The sequence below is a fragment of the Lynx canadensis genome, chromosome E1, assembly GCF_007474595.2.
Source record: "Lynx canadensis isolate LIC74 chromosome E1, mLynCan4.pri.v2, whole genome shotgun sequence".
NCBI lineage: Eukaryota > Metazoa > Chordata > Mammalia > Carnivora > Felidae > Lynx > Lynx canadensis.
In genome coordinates, this window is record NC_044316.2 from 2760400 (window position 1) to 2781624 (window position 21225).

At 56.9% G+C, this 21225-nt stretch overlaps 1 protein-coding gene across 1 annotated transcript; it reads right to left on the reverse strand.

The window, feature by feature from the left end:
- Positions 1-1181: 1181 nt before the first annotated feature.
- ALOXE3 (arachidonate lipoxygenase 3) lies at positions 1182-20459 on the reverse strand. The gene is made up of 15 exons (XM_032591111.1): positions 20205-20459; positions 19379-19583; positions 18062-18143; positions 17425-17544; positions 17012-17137; positions 14214-14317; positions 13491-13663; positions 12612-12755; positions 12321-12524; positions 12142-12228; positions 11353-11522; positions 10679-10800; positions 6792-6892; positions 6081-6251; positions 1182-1826 (listed from the first exon to the last, which is right to left on the reverse strand). Exons 1-15 carry the CDS (start codon positions 20349-20351, stop codon positions 1647-1649), a joined length of 2136 nt encoding a protein of 711 aa, XP_032447002.1. The 5' UTR covers positions 20352-20459; the 3' UTR covers positions 1182-1646.
- Between the last annotated feature and the right edge of the window lie 766 nt (positions 20460-21225).

The following is a 21225-nucleotide window of genomic DNA, read 5'->3' on the forward strand; positions in this document are numbered from 1 at the left end:
AGAGCAGGGGAGGGACAGAGAGACAGGGAGAGACAGAGAATCCCAAGCAGGCTCCAGGCTCCGAGCTGTCAGCACAGAGCCCGACGCGGGGCTCGAACCCACGAACGGGGAGATCATGCCCTGAACCGAAACCAAGAATCGGACGCTTAACCGCACCCCAACACAGATCTAATTTTAGGAGCTTCAGGGCTGGACGGGAGAACATCAGCCTTCCCAGATGACCACCTATGTCGGGATGGGTTTGATTATGCTGCAGTGACAGCCAATCCCGAAATCTCCGCGGCGGGACCCAGTGCAAAGTTCTCTCTCGCTCCGCTCCACGTCCAGCCCTGGCCCTCAGGAGGCTCTGTCCTGCTCCCGCAGAGACCGGAGCTGGCGGGATCGGCGTCTAGAACAGCAGAGGCAGAGAGGCGCCAGCCTTGGAGGGGCAGGGCCAGGACTAAATGCTCCGGGCCAGAGGTGAGCCGCCTCCCTGCGGAGCTCATCGTGACCCCACCCACCCGCAGAGGGCTGGAGACCCAGTCTTCCCTGTGTCCAGACGGGTGACCGCTCCCAGGGGCACACCCAGCAGCTGGCTTCCTAGGCTTTGCAAAATACCGACTTTTTTCCTATCAGCCCTTTGAATGGAAATTCCTTCACCTCCGAATGGGTGACACTCTCTGGGAGGTGACAGCAGGAACGTGGGGCCTGGCTAGGGGCTGACTTGAGCCGGGAGGCTCCCTGTCTCCAGAACAGATGACCCAGGGACTCACCGCAGCCCCCTTCCTCCTCCCATCCCCTGCTACCCCAGCCGCACGCACGCACACACGCACGCACGTGCATGTGCCAAAAACAACAATGAAATGGGAACCAAATCTGTTGGGTTTTATTGAATTCACTGGGTTCAAGGACAGAAAAAAAAGGAAGGAGGGTAGAGTAGGATTGTGGGGTGAGGACAAGAGCTGGGGAGGGACCCCCCACACACACACACACACACACATATCCAGGCCAGGGAGCTAGCCCGGAGAAGAGCTAGAGGTTAGGTCTAATTCTTTTTTTTTTTTTTTAATGTTTATTTATTTTGAGAAGGGGGGGGGGCAGAGAGAGAGGGAGAGAGAGAATCCCAAGCAGGCTGTGTGCTGTCAGCACAGAGCCCAATGCGGGGCTTGAACTCACGAACCATATCATGACTGGAGCCAAAATCAAGAGTCTGAAGCTTAACTGATTGAACCACCCAGGCGCCCCAAGTTGGGTCTAATTCTAACCCTCCCCTTAAAGATGCTCCATCAAAGGGGACCACATGGCAGACTCAGGACACATACCCTTTCTTGCCCAGTTTCCAGGCTTTTCCAGAGAGGGAAGTTAGATTGGTGGGCCCTAGGTCCGGAGGAGAGTGGAAACGAAGAGCCAAGGTAAGAGCGGGAGTTTGGGGAGGGGGCAGGACTGGAAAGAGAGCTCAGTGTCCCTATGGGGTTCCTGGTGGGAGGAGGTAGGTTTTCACAGGAGAGGGAAGTAAGAGGCTGTCCCAAGTAGAGCAAAGGGTGACGGGGTTCCCCCTCGTGAAGGGCCTATTGTGCGTTTGACGTTAGCCAGCGGCTTCTGGCCCTGGACGCCCTCCTCACGTCCTCATGCTTGAGCCTTTCTCGTAGGGAGGAAAGGAGGAGGGGTTAAATGGAGACGCTGTTCTCAATGACGGGAGGGTCCAGGTAGGCATAGGGCAGCACCAGGCCTTGGTTCCGCTCCCGGATCTGCTGCGAAATCTGGGCCAGGCGGTTCTGGAAGGCCGCGATGCTCCGCCGAGGGGCCTCCTCGGTGAAGTGCTGATCCGGATAGGTGCCCAGGGGCCGCTGGGAGAAAATCGGGTGGCGGTCAGGATGATGTTCAGGACGGGACGAAGAATGGAGGGTTTGCCAATATATAGTTAAGGTGGCTTCTAAGGGCATGACCCGGCCCTGGCTACTGCAAAGCAAACCCGCAGACCACCCCTCCAGACAACCTGCTTGGAGCAGCCTCCCCCACCCCCACCCCCCACACCCCCACAACACCTGCAACACCCGGGGAGTGTGGGACCTGGGAGTGCTGGGAGCCTAAGGTTAGGGCTCCCTCTGCTGGTAACCCTCTGCCTGTCACTCGGAGACTGTTTCTGCACCTGGAAGGGGGGGATGGATTGTTCTAGAATATCTTTTTAAAGGTCCCTTCCAGGGGCGCCTGGGTGGCTCAGCTAGTTAAGCGTCCGACTTCGGCTCAGGTCATGATCTCACAGTCCGTGGGTTTGAGCCCTGCCTTGGGCTCGATGCTGGCAGCTCAGAGTGGGGAGCCTGCTTCGGATTCTGCGTCTCCCTCTCTGTCTGCCCTTCCCCCACTCGCACTCTGTCTCTGTCTCTCTCAAAAATAAATACACATTAAAATTTTTTTTAAATAATAAAGGCTCCTTCCAACGCCCGGCCCACTGTTCTGTGAACTAAAAGAGCACAACCACATCCTTAACACAAATCAACATAACGTGTTAACATGTTATGAAATCCACATAAGCACGCTCCGGCAGCCATGGCCAAGAATACACCTGTCGCCTCCCCGATTCAATTCAAAATGCAGCTCCTAAAGACACCCCCATTCTGAGGCACCTTGCCAGTCATTCCCACGCCATTGCCACACGCCGTCACGCTTTACAGGGTGGCCAACCACAATCGGGAAATATCGCGGTGAACTACAGCGAGCGCCAGCCTGTGGCAGCAGGGGATGGCCCCTGTCTCTGTGACCAGACCACACGGTCGGCTCACCTCCGCAGTTCCCGGGGGCGCCCGGCCTTCTAACCAGCGTGCGCCTCCCGTCCAATAGAACCTTCATACAATACAACTATTGCCAATAATCCTGATGTTTACAAATCCTCGGTCTGGTTTGACTGCCCTGACGGGGACCTCCAACCGGGCCTCCCAGGACAGTGGTCACGGCGCATTTAACTTTGTCGTGCCTGACTTTCTAAGGAGATCTCTGCTGCCTCACCATAAATGCAGTGTTTTCTGAAATATACTTTTTTTTAATATTTATTTTGAGAGAGAGAGAGAGAGAGAGATCGAGTGCAAGCAGAGGGGTGGGGCAGAGAGACAGGGAGAGAGAGAGGATCCCAAACCAAGAGTCGGACGCTTCACCGACTGAGCCACCCAGGCGCCCCTCCGAAAGACGCTTTTTCTCAAAACTCAGCTTGGGAGTTTCACCTTACACTGAGTTTTTATCAGCAATGACTATTCACGCTTATCAAAGCCTTCTTTCATATATCCAGATGATTATACGGTGTGTTTCTTTACCGATGTAATAAATCACACCGTCAGATTGCATAAGGTTGAATCGGCCTTTCATTTCTAGAATAAACTAGACTTCCTCATGGTGTATGATTTGTTTTACTATTTAGTAGTGGCCTTCACCGGCTAATGATATATTTCCAAGATGGTTGCAGCTGAGTAGAGCAAGTTTATCATTTTATTTTCTTAATTACAGTTAACGTGTTGCAAGCACTTGATATGGAGTGTCAGGACGGCACAACAATCCTGTAAGACAGGCGCTCTTATCATTCCCACCTTACAGATGAAGAAATTGAGGCTTAGAGAGGCCCAATTACACACCCAGGGTCACATAGGTGGGAAACGAGGATCTGAGGCTGGAACTTTCCCCCTTGAGACCCACTTCCCTTCTTTTTTTTTTTTTAATTTTTTTTAACATTTATTTATTTTTGAGACAGAGAGAGACAGACCACGAACAGGGGAGGGTCAGAGAGAGGGAGACACAGAATCGGAAACAGGCTCCAGGCTCTGTGCTGTCAGCACAGAGCCCGACGCGGGGCTTGAACTCACGGACCGTGAGATCATGACCTGAGCCGAAGTCGGACGCTTAACCGACTGAGCCCCCCAGGAGCCCCCCACTTCCCTTCTTAAAGTCACCACCTCTGCCTGGTGCCGGCATCCAGCTTCCCAGCAAAAAGATTTGGGAAGCTTCCGCTTTCTTTTCTGTACCTTCAAGCAGCTTGAACGATTTAGGAATTACTTGCTCCTTGAAAGCTTACCAGAATCTCCCTTTGAAAGGAGGGGGATCCGACCTTTTACACCTTCTCCATGTATGGTCATGGTTTTCACCTCTTCTGGCGTTCTTGTTATTGTTTTCCTAGAAAATCATCTCTTTCAAATGTGTCTGCATAAAACTGGAGGCAGTGCTTTCTTGGCATTGGTCCCATTTTCTTAACTGGTGGCTGTATGCCTTTCCGTTCCTAATGCTGTACGTCTATGTCCCCTCTTATTTCTCATGATTAGGATTGTCCCTGGTTTATCTTACTAGTCTCTTCAAAGAGTCCGTTTTATGTCTTATCTATCAGATTGACATCTAAGTTCTGGAACTATAGTGGAGCTGTCCAAAAAAGCAGAACACAGAGGGGCGCTTGGGTGGCCCGGTCAGTTGAGCGTCAGACTTCGGCTCAGGTCATGATCTCGCGGTTCATGGGTTCGAACCCCGAAGTGGGCTCTGTGCTCACAGCTCGGAGCCTGGAGCCCGCTTCGGGTTCTGCGTCTCCCTCTCTCTCTGCCCCTCCCCCACCTCCCTCTCTCTCTCAAAAAGAAATAAACGTTTAAATTACCTGACACCCAGCTGGTGTCGGAGAATCATGTGATGTGGGAACACCCCCCCACACACACACACATTTAGTGGCCAGAAGTACTGAGTGAGAGTACTGAGAATGGGAACAGAGTATTGTGTGAGTAGAACAAAAACCCCAGAGTTTTTCCTTTCTAACAACAAAAACGAATGTCTCCGAGTCCTTGGCAAACGGAACCAGGAAGGAGCAGGACCCAGGTACTCGTCCCTGGCGTCCTCAAGCTCTGATAGCACCTCTGCACCAAACGGAGCCAAGCACGAGAAATAAGGATATTCCCCAGACGTCAGAGGGCTTGTGGACAAGACCAGGGGGGCAGAGGCAGGGCCAGTGCCCCAATATGTGAATGAAAATGATGGTAACTGGTGATCAAAGGGCTGTTCCCCTGGCCAAGCCAGGTTCCTGCCTCCAAAGCTGCCCCTCCCAGCCATCCACACTGCCAGGAAGGCGCTCTTGCTGAAACACAAATTTAGCCATGTCACCCCTGGCTTAATGTTCTTCAGTGGCTTCCCCATCGTGCTCTGAATGAACGCTGTGCCCGCACCAAACCGTTTGCAGTCGCACCAACACCCCAATGGACTGACCTTCACTTCTTTTCACTTGGTTGTGCCTTTCCTCCTGCCTGCCAGCTAACCCTGCCCTTCCTTTGCCTGTCAAGCTCCTACTTGTCCTGCAGGTTTTAGCTTAGATGTCACTTCCTCCAAGAAGCCTTCTGGGGTTCGCCCACACTCGGTCAGGTTCCACAAGTCCCCATTCTCACCTCTATCACGAGACTAAGCTCATGAGGATAGGGTTTGTATCTGCCCACCAACATCTGACACATAACAAATGCTCAAGAAGTACATGTTCATGCATAAATGATTCTGACGACGCTGTTGTGCCCTTGTCCGCTTCCCTGTGTGTCTCCTCAACTAGGCCACAGGATTCTTGAAGGCAGGGAAGTCTCACTCAGCTTCCTATGCCTGGTCCCCAGTGTCATGTTGACATGTGGGAGGTATCCAAAATAACGTGTGTTCAATGTTTGGATGAATGGATGAGGGGTTAATGGATGAATGGTTGATGGATGGATGGATGGATGGATGGTTGGCTGAGTGGATGGATGGATGGATGGATGGATGGATGAGTGAGTGGGTGGATGGATGGATGGATGGATGGATGGATGGATGGGTGGATGGATGGGTGGATGGATGGGTGGATGGATGAACAGATGGGTGGATGGATTGGTAAACTGGTGAATTCAATGGACGTTATGCCCTAGCCACTAAACTGGTATTTGCTTCAATGTATGTCTTTGGGGATCAACTATCACTTCCTAAAGAAACTGAGGAACCCAAGACAGCTCAGCAGTGGACATGAATGGCAGCACTCAGTCCCCAATCCCCCCTGGAAACCATTGCCACTGCCCAGGCCCTGTAAGCCCCCCACTTCTACCCCACCCCCACTCCACCCCATCCTCCATACACACCTGGTCCTTGGGCTCCTGGCTGACCAACCAGAAGAGGAGAAGGTTGTTACAGGTGACGTTCACTTCTGGGAGGGTGTCTAGATAACTCTCCAGGGTGGCGGTCCCCTTGGTCTGGGGTGGGGGCTGCCTCATCGATGATGGGGTATTGGGCATCCAGGCCCCAAAGTCATGCTGTAGGGACCCCGCCCCAGTTGAGTCAGCTGGGCAGAGCAGGGAACCAGCTCCTTCATCATCCCAGTTCCCACAGTTGGGAAATGAGAGGATGGTGGAAAGGGAAGACAGGGAGGAGTATAGGGTAGAAAGTTCCAGAAGTGGGGTAGGAGGCTCACCCCTTGTCACTCCCCATCCGATGTTCCACGACTGGGTAGAGTGAATCACCAAGGAAGGAGCAGGACCCAGAGAGGAGGTAACCCCAGCAAAGGGCCTTGGGCTGGCATGCCACCCAGAGTGACCTGATACTCCACCCGGCTGCGTCCCTGCCATGATGGGGCCCCATAAGTTCTACTTCCTACACAACACCAACTGGAGTCACCACCACAACTTTGGACCCACTCCACCCGCTCACCACCAGCCTCAGCCCCGATCGTAAACCCACCCCAACCCTGACACACCCACACTCTCAACCCCAACTCTGGCCTCACGTCCATCGTTGAGCCCAACCTTGCATAGCCCCGTCCCCGCCCCACCCAGGCCTGCCCCCTGCAGCCTCACCTGCCCACTGTTGACCGCGGCATGCTGGGCCGAGCAGTTGAAGATGATGGCAGTAAGGAACTTCACCAGCTCTCCCGGAGTGCACAGCCTTTGCGGGAAGCCTGGGTGCAGGAGGAAGGGGAGAGGGTGTAGAGGGAGGGCATGGGCTTCCCAGGGGCAGCTCGGGGCCGGGGCTCACCCCAAGGGGCGAGTGAGGACACGAGAGCTGAACATTTGGCCACTGTTGTCTTCTGACTAAGATTAGGGTTGGGCTGAGGTTAGGGATGGTCATCACCAAGGCTTGCGGTCTCTAAAGGGGGTCAGGATAGGAGCTGGGTGCTGGGATCAGACCAGAAAACGCCCAGCCAGCACAGCTCACACTGGAGGAGCCAAGTTCAAGCTGACAGTCAAGGTGCCTCCGCTCCGTGACTGCCAAGGCACTTCTATCCACAGCCCCTCATAGCACTTAATGTTCAAATTCTCCCCAATTCACCAAGATTTGTCCAAGCACCCAGTAAGGGATCATCCACTGTGGGGCTTAGTGACAGAAACAGATGACCAGAGTGTCACTCAGAAGCTCGCAGTGATAGAAGCAGAGGTGGGGGGCGTGGGGGGCCCGGGCTTGGCTCTTTGGGGAAAGCGAAGGCAGGGAGAAAGAGGCACTGAAGCTAAGGCACTTAGGGGAGACTTCCCTGGGGGAAGAGAAGGGGCCCCCTTGAGTTGGAAGAGTGGATGAGCTTTGAACAGAAAAAAAGATGACAGAGGAGGGCACGATGTGAGCCCTCTTCTCCCTGTACGTCACTGCTCACTGATCTCGCGCAAATCAATGGCTTTAACCGCTTCCCACTGGCCGGTGACCTCCAAATTCACGCCTCCGGCTCCGCCTGGACCCCGAACTTGGCGTAGCCGTGGGCATAAATCGCCAGCCGCTACCTGACGCTCTGACTTGGGTGTCTACGAGGCCTCTCCAACAACATCCGCAAAACCTGACGCTTGACGCCCCTACCCCACATACTCCCCAAGCCTGGCCCTCCCCCAGGGGTCTCATTCTGGTATCTTTATTTATTCTTTTTTTAACGTTTATTTATTTTTGAGAGAGAGAGAGAGAGAGGCAGAGCATGAACGGGGGAGGGGCAGAGAGAGAGGGAGACACAGAATTGGAAGCAGGTTCCAAGCCATCAGCCCAGAGCCCGACGCAGGGCTCGAACTCACGGACCACGAGATCGTGACCTGAGCTGAAGTCGGACGCTTAACCGACTGAGCCACCCTGGCGCCCCATCATTCTGGTATCTTTATACAGCTGCTCAGGCCGAAATCTTTCCACTCCTTCCTCTTTTTACCTCGGATCAGCAAATACTCCCAGAGGCCAATCTGGTCTTTTAGAACCGTAAATCTGATCATGGCGCCCCTTGCTAAAACCCGCTATGGGCCTCCCACCCCACTCACCTTACCACTGCCCTGCTTGATCTGGCCCTCGCTCCCTCTCGGGCTTTATTTCCTTCCTTCCTGTTTTCTCTCTCACCTTCTCTACTCAGCCACGCAGGCCTTCCTGATATTCTGCAAACCTGCCCTCACGCATCTGCCTCAGGGCCTTTGCACTTGCTATACCTCTGCCTGTATAGTCTTAGGCCAGTTATCCACCGAACTATCTCCCTCACTTCCTTAGTCAAACATCACCTCCTCAGAGAGATCTTCCCTGACCACCTATCCGAAACCACCCCCTTCCTCAACACGCGTCTTCACGTTTCCGGGGGCTCGTAACCAACCACCGAACATATTTATTTATTATCAGAGTCTCCCCACTAGAATGTTAAGCTCCATGAAGGCCAGGATTTCTGTCTGTCGTGCTCACCGCCAAACCCCAGCACCTAGAACAATACTTAATATGAAGAGCCCAGTAATTATCGGTTGAGTGTAGTGAATGCCTGAGAAGGTAAGAAGGCAGGGTGGGAAGGAATGTGCCAGGCCAGGCGGTTTCTGGGCACAATTTCAGAGGATTACCAGGGCGGTGGCCCCTCAGGCCTGGCGGGCAAGCAGCAAGGGGCTGAGAAAGGTGAGCCCTGCAAAGAGACAGCTGCTATAATGCAGGGACTGGGTGGTGACAGTACGAATTGATGGGGACAGTAAGAATTGGACACCCAGCTGGGTTTAGGGAGACAGGAAGACAGAGAGGACATGAGCCAAAGATGACTTCAAGGCTTACAGTCAGGAGAGAGAGAGAGAGAGAGAGGCTGGTACAGCCGAACAGGCAAGGCTTGGGGGAAGGACCGGGCACCTGATGGGGGGGGCGTGTGGGAATTTTCTGCAGGTTCTCTTGGTGGTGGATATTCTAACCTGGAGGGCTGAGATTAAACAGCAAGGAGGTCAGACGAGCTATGGGGAGTTTTCTGTAGCTCCTAGTGTTTATTTGTTCCCCTTGAAATATGGAAGCAAAAGTCACACTGACCGAAGCTGATTGATCAGTGCATCTTGCCTTAAACCAGGAATCTGGGATTAGCTCGCACTGTCGGAAGAGGTGTTTGTCAAGCTGAAGAATGCTCTGATGTATTAAGTCAGAGACAGGTTTAATAATGTAAGATAGGAGAGGGGCGCCTGGGCGGCTCAGTCGGTCAGGCTTCCGACTCTTGATTTCAACTCAGGTTAGGATCTCACGGTTTGTGAGTTTGAGCCCCGTGTTGGGCTCTGTGCTGAGAGCGTGGAACCTGCTTTGGATTCTTGCTGTCCCTCTCTTTCTCCCTCTCTCTCTGCCCCCCTCCCAGCTTGAGCTCTCTCTCTCTCGAAATAAATAAACATTAAAACATAGTAATAATAATAGGGGTGCCTGGGTGGCTCAGTCGGTTAGGCATCCGACTTCGGCTCAGGTCATGATCTCACAGTTCATGAGTTCGAGCCCCGCATCGGGCTCTGTGCTGACAGCTCAGAGCCTGGAGCCTGCTTCTGGTTCTGTGTCTCCCTCTCTCTCTGCCTCTCCCCTGCTCGCACCCTATCTGTCTGTCTCTCTCTCTCTCTCTCTCTCAAAAATAAAATAAACATTAAAAAATTAAAAAATAATAATAAAGTAAGATAGGGGAGTCAACCAACAGTAATTAGATTCCCCCCATCCCAGGTCTCAAATAGGAAACAGCCCCAAATAGGAAAAACAAAACAAAAACTGCCTTTGGGGGAGGAGCATTCAGGACCAGGCCAGCCCAGGATTAACAGTGGGCTTGCAAAGCAGGGGATGGGTCATCCTTGAAATATCCCAAAGAGACCTTGTCACCACCTTAACCCAGAAATCACTCGGCATCACTAACAGTGAGACAACCTGACCCTACTTGCCTCCCCGTGTGACGCAACGCGGGGAACATAGCATCACTTGAGAAATATTCTTGCCCCAACATTTAACCTTTAGATGTTACTTCCCATCGACAGAACACACAGCGAGTAGAGTAGCAAGCTGAATGACCTCGCGAGGAAGCCACTGGATTAACTCGGAAGGCGACACATTCTGCAGAACAGCTAGTCCCTCGTTTTCAATCCAGCCACGGCAGATGTCACGTGATTTAAAGTGGGGCGTCCGGGGGGCTCAGGGGGTTGAGCGCCCGACTTCAACTCAGGTCATGATCTCATGGTCCGTGGGTTCGAGCCCCGCGTCAGGCTCTGTGCTGACAGCTCAGAGCCAGGAGCCTGCTTCGGATTCTGTCTCCCTCTCTCTCTGCCCCTCTCCCGCTCACGCTCTCTCTCTCTCAAAAATAATAAACATTAAAAAAATAAAATTTGTTGTTTAAAGAGGCGGGGAAAAGCCTCAGGAAAAAAAGCACAGGATGTACTTCAGAGGCTGGTCCATAAGTAAGAACTAAGTAACAGGTGAGGCCAGGGAGGGCACCGAGTCCTTGGGAGCTTGTGGTTGGGGGATGGAGAGGAGATACCTGAGCTTTCCCGGCCCAAGAAGGCCTGAGCAAAAATCTCGCCGACCCAGGCCTGCAGCTCCGTGTCCCGCTGCACAGATGCGTCACTAGGATAATAGTAGCCCACGATTTCTGAGACAAAGCTGCAGAAAAGACAGGCAAATGCTACGGGCCTGACCTTGGGCTCAAGGCTGGCCAGAAATCCAAGGCCCAGTGCCCTGAGGCTGGGGAGAGCCAGACAGCCAGCACCCACTGGGAGCCTACCAGGGTCCAGCGGGGACCCCCAGATCCGGATGGAACCCAAGGGCCCAAGTTTGGGCACTCCCGAGTCATGGGTACTCGGGGCCTCCTTTCCACACAGGCGTCTGGGGGGACAGTGCACTGACGAGAGAGCCTGGGGTCCCAGCCTACACTTCACCTGCCCTGATTCCTCTGGACACCCTGCCCTTTCCTTTCTCCCCCGCATTCATACACAGCCCAGGCTCTGCCCAGGCCACAGCTACCTGTCATTTCACTGAGGACCCCAACCCCAACTCTCACCCTTGGGGTGCTCCGTGCTGGGGCCTGAAACACAGCCACCACCTCCAGCCCCAAGCGCCCCAGCCCGCATGAGTACAGGCGTCCACCCTGTCCCTGAGCCAGGAGGCCCTGGTGAGGCCAGACTGGCTGCAAGGTCCCAGGCCCGCACCCCGCACCTCTGAATGGCCGCCCAGATCTTCAGGCCGTCGTCTCGGTAATGGTAGTTGGGGATGGTCAGGACGCCGCGGGCCCGCAGGCTGTCCGGAAGGCAGAAATCGGTGTAGGTGAAGTGGGCCAGACCTGTGCTTATGAGGTAGAGGAGGCCTTGCCTCCCGCCAGACGTCACCTGACAACACAAGACAGCTGGGCTTGGGGACGGCCCAGACCCCACCCCAGTGCCTGGGGGCAAGAGGAGGCTAGTGACTCAGCAGGGGGGAATTATTCAGTTAACCAAGGAGCCCTTGGTCCCCCATCGAGGGGCCTGCGCGGGCTGCGGAGGTTGGCGGGGCCTCCTACGTGCGTGGGAGGTAATCCTTAGGTATGTGGTAACTAACGCCGGGGAGGCGGGGACGAGAGGGCCAGCTCGGCGCAGGGTCAGCGGAGGATGTGGTCAAAGGGGAGCCGGCCACCCCCACCTCCAGAAACTAAGAAGCCAGGGGCCTGCAGGTGCGGAGCCCGTGGGTGGGACAGAGGGGGCGGGGACAGGGTTTGCGGGCGGGGCAAATAGGGGCCGGGGCGTGGCTTGTGGGAAGGATCTGGCAGGGACCGTAGAATGGGATTGGAGGCCGTAGAGGCTTATGGGCGGGGCAAGTAGGGAACCAATGGGGGGGGGGCAGGCGGGCTTGTGGGGAGGGTCTGGCAGGGACCGTGGAATGGAATTGCAGGCCGTAGAGGCTTGTGGGCGGGGCAAAGCGCCCCCGGGGCGGAGCTTCAGAGACGGGGACGGCAGGTGTCGGAGGGCTCACGTGGTCCACCAGGCCGTCGGGGTTGAGCAGCGTGGCTCGAGCGATGGTGTTCACCTGCAGCGTGTAGCGAGTGTGGGGAAGCAGGAGCTGCGAGCGGGATGAGGGCGCAGGAGCCGAAGGTCAGGGGAGCCGGCCGAGCTGGCCCGCCCCCTCTAGCCCGGCCCGGGGGTCTCACCGACCTTGTAGACAGGATGGCACAGCGGCAGTTGGCGCAGTGTGGCCATGGAGAAGGCCTCGCACAGCAAATGCGTGCACAAAAAGTGCGTGTTGTGCTCGTGCACCAGGAACTCCGAGTTGCGCACCCACGTCTTGGCCAGCAGCCAGTCCCAGTAGGAGTCAGTGGGCAGAAAGATGGGGCTTTGGGGCCCGGGGTTCTGGCTGAGCTGCGTCCAAGAATAATAAGGGGGTTGAGGCTCGAGGCTGCCGGCGTGCCGCCTGAGACCGCCCCCGAAGCCCGCCCGAGGTCTCACCTGGATGGCCAAGGGCACCAGCGCCCCCTGCGGGTTGAGCCACAGCAGGCAGAGCGGGGCGGCCACGTACTGCTGGCGGCCGTTGAGGCAGTGGACGGGGGCCTCCTCCAGGATCCAGTAGTCCGCTAGGAAGACATTCCCCCTCTGGGGAAGGCGCACAGAGGCTCACAAGTGGCCCCCGACCCGCGCTTCACTGCCTTCTCTGTTCTCCGCCCACTCCCACCCGGATTCGGGCCTCAGTAATACTTGGCGCTTGCGCTCACGTCCAGAGTTAGATACCCAACCCTTCCCAGCATGTCCGGAATGAGGTCCAGCTGAGTCCCGCGTTGCACAACCTCCCACCTGTGTAAGCTGGCATCCTCTCCCCACGCCCCTGCCTGGTCCCTCCTGCTCTCTCCACTCAGTGACCCTGTCAGTGTATCCAACAACAGCAAGATAAACACACACAGACTTGACTGCGACGTTTCCAGCCTCCTGGAGGATGCCCGAGGGCTTGGCTGCCGCAGAGAGACTGGCCCATCATTTTCTCCCAGACCCTCAGAGCTCCTACTGCCCCGTGATTGCTCCTCCTGTGTCTCCTTGCGCTGCCTTCCCCCTGTCCTAACATAGCTTTCTTTGGGCCTCAGCTCTGGGGATCTCGGAAGCCCCAGACCACGGGCAGGGCCTTCTCCTCCAGGCTGTCCTGCTCGCTCAAACCACTTCACCAGGCCCCATCTCAGGCTTCCAGGCACGGCTGAGCCCCTCTGGCCCCCACCTCCGTTTGCACCAATTCGAAGCCGGCGCTGCCCAGCGGATGAGGCCTGCAGACTGGAGGTGGCCCCAGCCGTCCGGCCCTTACCGGCCACGCCCATCCTGTATCCATGACGACAAATCACCCACCTCTAGTTCTGTCTGCAGGCAGGTGTCCGGACCCAGCGAGGGGGCCACCATGTCATGGGTGACAGGCAGCTTGCTGGGCAGGCTGGAGAGGCAGCGGAGCATGACGGGATTGACACCATTCAAATACTGGTACCCAAAGAACGGGTCCTCACACCAGTGCTCGGTGACATACTCTAGGGGGCAAGAGAGGGGACCACTGGGTCTGGAAGCCACATCCCTAGATCCTCCCCGTGCCCAGTCCTTTGCTCCCTTGGTTTAGGCTCCCCTCCCAGCAGCCCTGCGAGGCAGGTGAAAATAATTTCACGCAGGACCCTGAGAGTCAAAGAGACGGAGTGACTTGGCCCAGCCGAGTGGCGGTGCAGAGACCCGAATCCCAGCCCGGCCCCAGTGACAGAACTCGCGATGGTCGCAGTAGGGGAAGAGAGGCCAGTGCCCCTGGTCAGGATTAGGACTCCCTAAATGACCCTTGACCCTCTCCCAGGCAGGTGGAGTGTCTCTCTGTCCTCACTCCCCTATTCCTGTCCCCTCCCAGGGAAAGGGGAGACGGCGTGAGCTCCTAAGGGGCCTCTGTGATGGTTGCCACTCACGAAACCAGGAGCCCCACGCACTGGGACCCCACAGTCTCCCTGGAACGGCTGGAGGAGGGCCCCTTCCCAGAACGGGGCTGAGGGTTCTGAGCACGGGGTAGGGGCAGGGGACAGACATCTGCCCGGCTCTGCACACCTGAAGTGACGGTCTTGTGACACCAGAAGATATTCCGGATGTCATCCAGCTTCTTCCAGGAGCCCTTGCGGTCCAGCAGTCCTCGAAGTTTCATGCCCAAGGACCTGAGGTGGGGGGAGGAGAAGCGAGGTGGGGCCTGGGGCTGCCAGGGGCACTGTGCCCCCAGCCTAGAGTCCTGGAGGGACCAGACAAGGTCAATTCCCGGAGCAGAGGAGCCTAACAGTGTGAGCGCGAGAGAAGTCTAGTGGCCAGTTGGGGCTTCGTAGGGTGACTCCACATGGATACGCACAGGGGGTGCACGGGGCTACGTGTTGCAAGACGAGTTGTCTTCATTGGCGTTTTGGCTTGTTCTCCAAGTTTCCATCTTGTCGCAGACCTTCACTGACCCCTGACTGCCTACAGGACAAAGCCCCAGCTGCTAGGGCTGGCTCGGAAGCCTGCCACCAGCCGGTCCCTCCCCACCACGGCCTTCCTCGCGAAACTTTGCTTTCTACACCAGACTGGTAAACGAGGGTTGCAGCCTGGGGGGGCCGTGCACTTTTCACTTTGTGGGCACCCGCACTGCTTGAATTTTTTACAGCAAGCATGTGTTATTTTATAATCAGGAAAAAATGCTTGGGGCGCCTGGGTGGTTCCGTCAGTGGACATATCGGTTCATTTTAATCACTCACTAACAGAGTCAAGGCCAACGGGAGGGAATGCGACACCCAACAGGTGGGTTTGCCGTGCGCGGTGGGGAAGGCGGCTGTGTGAGTCTGCTCAGATGCCACGAAGGATGCGGGCAAAGGCGCATCTGTGACGTCCCCAGGGACAACTTCCCGAGTATCTGCTGAGCTGCCCGCCCCTCAGGCCACAGCATTTGCTGAGCACCTGCCCAGGAAGGCCCGGAAGAGGGGAGGAAGCAGGCGAGAGCTCGGTGTTAAAGCAGAGAGTGAGGAGGCAATGAAGGAGAAAGAAAAGGTCTTCCTTTTCCGAGGGCCTGGCGCACCCCTCCTCCAGAGTGTCCTGTCACGGCCCCGCACTGGAGCCCGGACACAGCCCCTCGTCTCCATGAATCCCCCACGGCTGTCAAACACCAGCTCCCTCCGCCCACGGCCGTCTCTGAGTCCCACGCAGGGCTGTCCCAGATCTCCGGGGCCTTCCCTCGCCTCGTCCAGACCCACACGTCCATCCGGGGACCAGCTCAGGTGACTCTCGTCCAGCAACCCTGCTACATCCTTGCCCTGAGGCCTGAGCCACCTGCAGCTGTCTCCAGACGTTCCCGAGCTCACTCTCACCTCACCTCTGCTCCCCTCCCACTAGTCCTGCTCCCAGAGAATCGGTCAGCATAGGAGCCCCGAGGATGGGGATCCAGCCTCTTGCCCTGGACTCTTCTGGACCTTCTACTGCACAGATGTCCAGCCGAACCGGTCCGTCCTCCCTCCAGGCCAGCCTGGCTTTGCCAGAACCGCCCCCCCACTCCCTGCTCAGCTCTACTCTCCGTGGCCCAAGCCGGCTCAGTCCCACTTGCCTTCTCGGGAGGCACCTGCCGGCCCCTACTCAGCCCTGCCGCCTCTGGCCCGGAATGTCCACTCTCCCCCCTCCACCACATCACACTCAGAGCCTCAAGCTGACTTGAGCTGCCAATGGCCCCTCCGATCCCTAATGAACTGTGCCACATGTCCCCCGGGGGACACAGCCCCTCGTGGCCGTAGAGCACATCCTAATACTACTACTCGGTCACATCCACCGAGACTGTTTCGTACCGGTGTTCTCCTGCTTACTCTCCCCCCAACCTGTGAGGTAGGTATGCGTATTCCTGTCATCTGACAGATGAGGAAAGTGTTAAGAGGCTAAGTGAAGATCAAGGTTACACAGCTAGAAAGTGTTGGTTCCGGGGTCTGAACATGACATGGTCTGACTTCACTTCCTTGAAACTTCAGGGCCTGGCCTCCCTGCCCCACTCAACATGGTCCCACCAACAGGGCCTGGGACTGAGCTCTGCACTGAGGAGGTGCTCAGTTAGTTTCCTAGATTTGAGGAATTGAGAAAGGGGTGATGACAAAGGAAAAACAGGAAGTGATGGGGAGAAAGAGAATGGGGGGGAACACGGGGACAGAGAGGGGGACATGGGAACAGAGAGGGGACATGGGGACAGAAAGGGGGGAGATGGGGACAGAGAGGGGGACATGGGGACAGAGAGGGGGCATGGACACAGAAAGGGGACATGGGGACAGAGAGGGAACATGGGGACAGAGAGGGGACATGAGGACAGAGACAGGGACAGGGAGGGGGACATGGTGACAGAGAGGGGGACACGAGGACAGAGAGGGGGACATGGGGCAGAGAGGGGGAAGATGGGACAGAGACAGGGACACAGGGACAGGGAGGGGGATATGGGGACAGAGACAGGGAGACAGGGACAGGGAGGGGGATATGGGGACAGAGACAGGGAGACAGGGACAGACAGGGGGACATGGCGACAGAGAGGGGGACACAAAGACAGGGGCACATGGGGGCAGATGGGACAGAGACAGAGACACAGGGACAGGGAGGGGGACATGGGGACAGAGGGAGGAGATGAGGATAGAAAGGGGGACACAGGGACAGAGAGGGGACATAGGGACACAGATAGGGTCACAGGGACAGAGAGGGGGACATGGGGACAGAGGGTAGAATGAGGACAGAGAGGGGGAGATGAGGATAGGGAGGAGACATGGGGACAGAGATGTGCAGAGGGGGACACGGACAGGAGGACACGGGAAGAGCGGAGGCAGAAGGCAGACTGAGCAGGAGTGCAGGGAGGGCAGTGGCCTCACGCAGGGATGGCGTTGAAGAGCAGGGAGACCGTCTTGGTGGCCGAGTAGCGAATATTGGGGTCCATGTGCAGCAGGGACGGGAAGTCAATTTTCATGGGGAAGCCAGGCAGGTACTGATTCCCGCTGCTGTTGGGGGGGGGGGGCAGAAAGACAGACACCAGTCAGACGGACCTACAGCCCACTCCCCTTAATTCCCTCCCTCTGCCCTTGCCTTGCTCTGGACCCCTGCCCAGCCCCCTCCGCTCTGGCCTGAAGCCACCTCCCCGCCAGACCCTTGGGGTCACCTCTGCCCCTTCTGTCCTGACTCCTGGATTAAACCCTAGTTGTCTTCTCTCCTGGCTGCCCGGGCCCCATCGTCCCAACCTTCAGGTCACGCCCTCCACCTTCCTCCCAAGCCTGGGCTCCCCTGTCACCTGTCCCCTTGGTCTGTGCAAGGTGCCGTCTTGGTCAGGGCAAATTTCTTGTCTGTTTCCATCTCCTCGAAGTTGCTGACGTCTATGATGCCAGGGAAGCCAGGGGCATAGACCTTCCAGCTTCCAAGGGAAAGAAAGAGGTCAGAGGTCCGACTGAGAATAAACATAACCTTCTTTAGATTTTAAAGACGTGACTTTAAATTAAAACTCCCAGAAACCACCCACTTTCTGGGTAGGTGACAAAGAATTGGAATTTCCTCCCTGAAGTCACTGGGCTGCGGGTCAGAGAGGCATTTGGGGACAACGTGAATGTCCAGACTGGTTTGGAGCTGGGTTTGCATTCAGATAGAGATCGTGGCCGCTTTGGGGTGGGGGAGAAGGGGGGCAGGGAGCTGAAGCTGGGCTGAGACCGGTCAATACCAGGGTCGTGTCTGACATCTGGGTGACATCCAGGGTATCTGTGGGTTGAGTGTGGATTCGCTGAGAATTGTTGGTACTGGTGTGAGTCAACCTCAGACTGATGTGAGGTTCAGATGAAGGTCCTGATTGGATCTGAGGTTAGAGTGAGTAGTAGCCTGATTAAGGCTGAGAGGGGACAGTAAAGATGGGGGAAAGAAGTCGAATTAGGCAGGCTCACCGGTAGCATTCCTGTCGACTCTGGAGTTCCCGTCTCCTGTGATCCAGAAGGAGGGGCAGGGAGTCCTGACAAATAGTTGTGGCTGTGGGGAATGAAAATCCCTCGTCCTATGAGCCTCTTTTCAAACAACACCTCCTCCAGCGAAGCTTGCCTGAACCCCCTAACCCTTGAACCCAATCCCTCTCAGCAACATGGATACCCCACGTTCTTGTGTGTTCATCAGCAGAAGGGACTCAGGACAACCTCACCCCCAGAAATTGTAACAATCAACCTAATCGCCTGTATGTTTATCTCTTTCCCAAGAGTCTTTGGGGGCAGAAATTACCTGGCAGTCGTGTTTTGTGTTCCCAGCATCTAGCGTGTGCCCCCACGCCGTGCATGGAACATGCACTTGACAAATGACTGATAAACGGATATATTTGGGGAAGCGATGGGCAGATGGATGTATTATGACGATAGATGGGCATTTAGACGTCTATGAAGAACCCACTAGGGGGCGGAGGGGGGTAAGTAAAGACCCCTCGCTTTATCTTGACCCGGAACATCACCTCTCATCTCTAACACGTTAACACCCGGACCAGCCCTGGTCTTGCCTCTCAGTGATCTCAGACAGCTCAGGAGATCTGGGGGTCCAGAACCTGAAGGAGCTCGAGCTGGGCATCCTTGGAAGCCCCCCCCCCCCCCGCAAAGGCAAGAAAGAATCCTAACAGCACCCACAGGGACTTCGTCCACGCCAGAAAAGCCAGTAGTAGTTGCCAGGGCCTTTCCAGCTCATTATTCAGGCCTTCCACACCTGTTGACTCAGTTGACTGTGGTCTGACCCCACGGTGGGCGCCAGAGGGATTCACTCTGGGGAAGCACAGAGGGACTCTGTGTGTGTGTGTGTGTGTGTGTGTGTGTGTGTGTGTGTGTGTGTCTAGGAGAAGTATGAGTGTGGAGACTGTGTGTGAATATTGCCCAGAAATTCAGGGTTCTAAAGGCTCACTTTTTTCAGAAAGCATTTACTGGGGAGTTCTGAGTTCTAGATACCCTAAACTCACCCCTGTTCCCTACGGCCTGGGCTTTGTGAAACCCCACCCGTCATTCCATTTTTTTTTTTTAATGTTTATTTACTTTGGAGAGAGAGACAGAGCAGGATCAGGGGAGGGATAGAGAGAGAGGCAGACGCAGAATCCGAAGCAGGCTCCAAGCTCCGAGCTGTCGGCACAGAGCCCGACGTGGGGCTTGAACCCACAAACCGTGGGGTCTGAGCTACCCAGGCGCCCCATGCCCACCCTAATCCCAACAGACAGCGGCCAGCCCCTGCCTCTGGCCCACCTGTTCCTGGTCGCAGCTCTACGGTGCAATAGCCCTCAATCCACTGATAGCAGGGGAACTGGGTGCAGGTGCCATCGGGGGCCTTGACACAAATGAAGCTGCAGTACCAAGAATCCTTGGGGAAGAAAGCATAGCGTTCCTTGTACAGACGCAGCAGCAAGAGCTCCCCCAGCTCGGCTGGGCAGCGCACCTTGTATTTCTGCACCTGCGGGGGCGGGGGGGGACCAAAAAGCAAGCAGGTGAGAGGCCAGGAACCGTGGGGGGGGGCATCCTTCCACCTTCCAAGGGGCATACTACGCCCCCACCTGTCCTGGCATATAATTAAGCCACGCGGTGCCTTGTACGAGTTGGGAAAAGGCACCCCCTTCGTCCAAGCAGTGGCAGCCACAGAGACACCGGGTGCGGGCAGAGAGGGTTCTGGATCTCACCAGCCTCCTTGGCTCCCACACCCTCGTGTAGGCCACCAGCAAAAATCCTGGGGTCCTGGTGGAGGCAGGCAGATCCCCTCCGGAGAAGAGGAAACCCGGACTCAGAGAGGGCAAGCCACTTGCCCAAAGCCCACCTTCAGTTATGGGAGGAGCCAGGGAGCAGGTGAAATTCTCCTGACCCTCCCCCCAGCCCAGGGCCCCTTCTTCACAGCCCGGCCTGAGTAGGGTTTATCACACCCCAGGAAAGACAGGATGGTGAGGAGGTCAGAGTCGGAGTCCCGAGTCCCCCCCAAGGCTGGGCGAATGACTTGGGGGAATGACCCCTCCCCTCTTTCAGGGTCCCCTGCTGGCCGCGACCCTCAGAGGTCGCCCCTCCCTCCCCTCCCCTCTGTACTCACGGATCCAGTGGCGAAGTCCCTGCCCAAGCGATCCAGCCGCTGCTTGGGGCTCTCCCCGCAAGTGCCCAGCAGGGTGACAGAGATGTTGTCCAGGGTCCCCGCCATCAGGTAGGGACCGGTGGTCACACACACGCTGTACACGGCCATGGTGGGAGGGAGGGAGGGAGGGATGTCCCCGGCAACGATGACTCCAGCAAGCAGCGCCTCGGAGGAGGGGAGCGGCGGGCGGGGCTGAGCCGAGCTGTTGCGCTGCAGGGCCGCGGAGTCTGGGGGCAGGGGCAGGGGCACCTGGAAGGAAAGGCCCAGGGTTCTCTCCGTGGGGTGCCCTCGGGCTCGCTCTCCTCCCCGGAGCTCCCGGTCTCCGTCCTTGCTCACCGCGGGCTCTCTCTCCTCCCCTTATACTTGTTTGCTGACCTCTGGCACAGCCGGTCTCTCTGGCTGGCAGGACCGGGCTCACCCAGATGGATATCAGCGCCAGAGTCCCACTGGGAAGGGGAGGGACCAGACGCCAACAGGGAGACGAGGAGGAGCAGGTGACACCTGTGTGGTTGGGACACTGTCCCGCCGACTGATACCCTGGGGCCCCGGCCCGCCCACTCCCCAACTTGCCCCGAGACCCTCTCCTCCTCTCTCAGCCGGGACTGGGCCCAGGGCACCCGCATTGCCTACTTGTGAATCATCCACGTGAATCACTGTGCACAGGTGAGCCGTACTCGGCATCAGCCACACATGACTGTCGACTCACGCAGGTGAGTCGCCCCGAGTGCACACCGCACCGGCGTCAGCCGAGCACAACTTTCCTGTCGCTTCCCCTGCGCGCCGCGGTCCCTACGCCCGGGCCTCTGTGTCGCCGGTTCGCCGCACGTCCGATCTCGGTCCCTCCCTTGGAATGGGGCGGATCAGGGGGCCAAAGCGGACTCCGGGCTCACGGCGTCGGGAGGTCCCCTGTGGCATCCGTTCCGCTCCGGGCCCGCCCGGGGCAGTCAGGGCGGCGGCATCTGGGTCACCCCGCCTGCTGGGA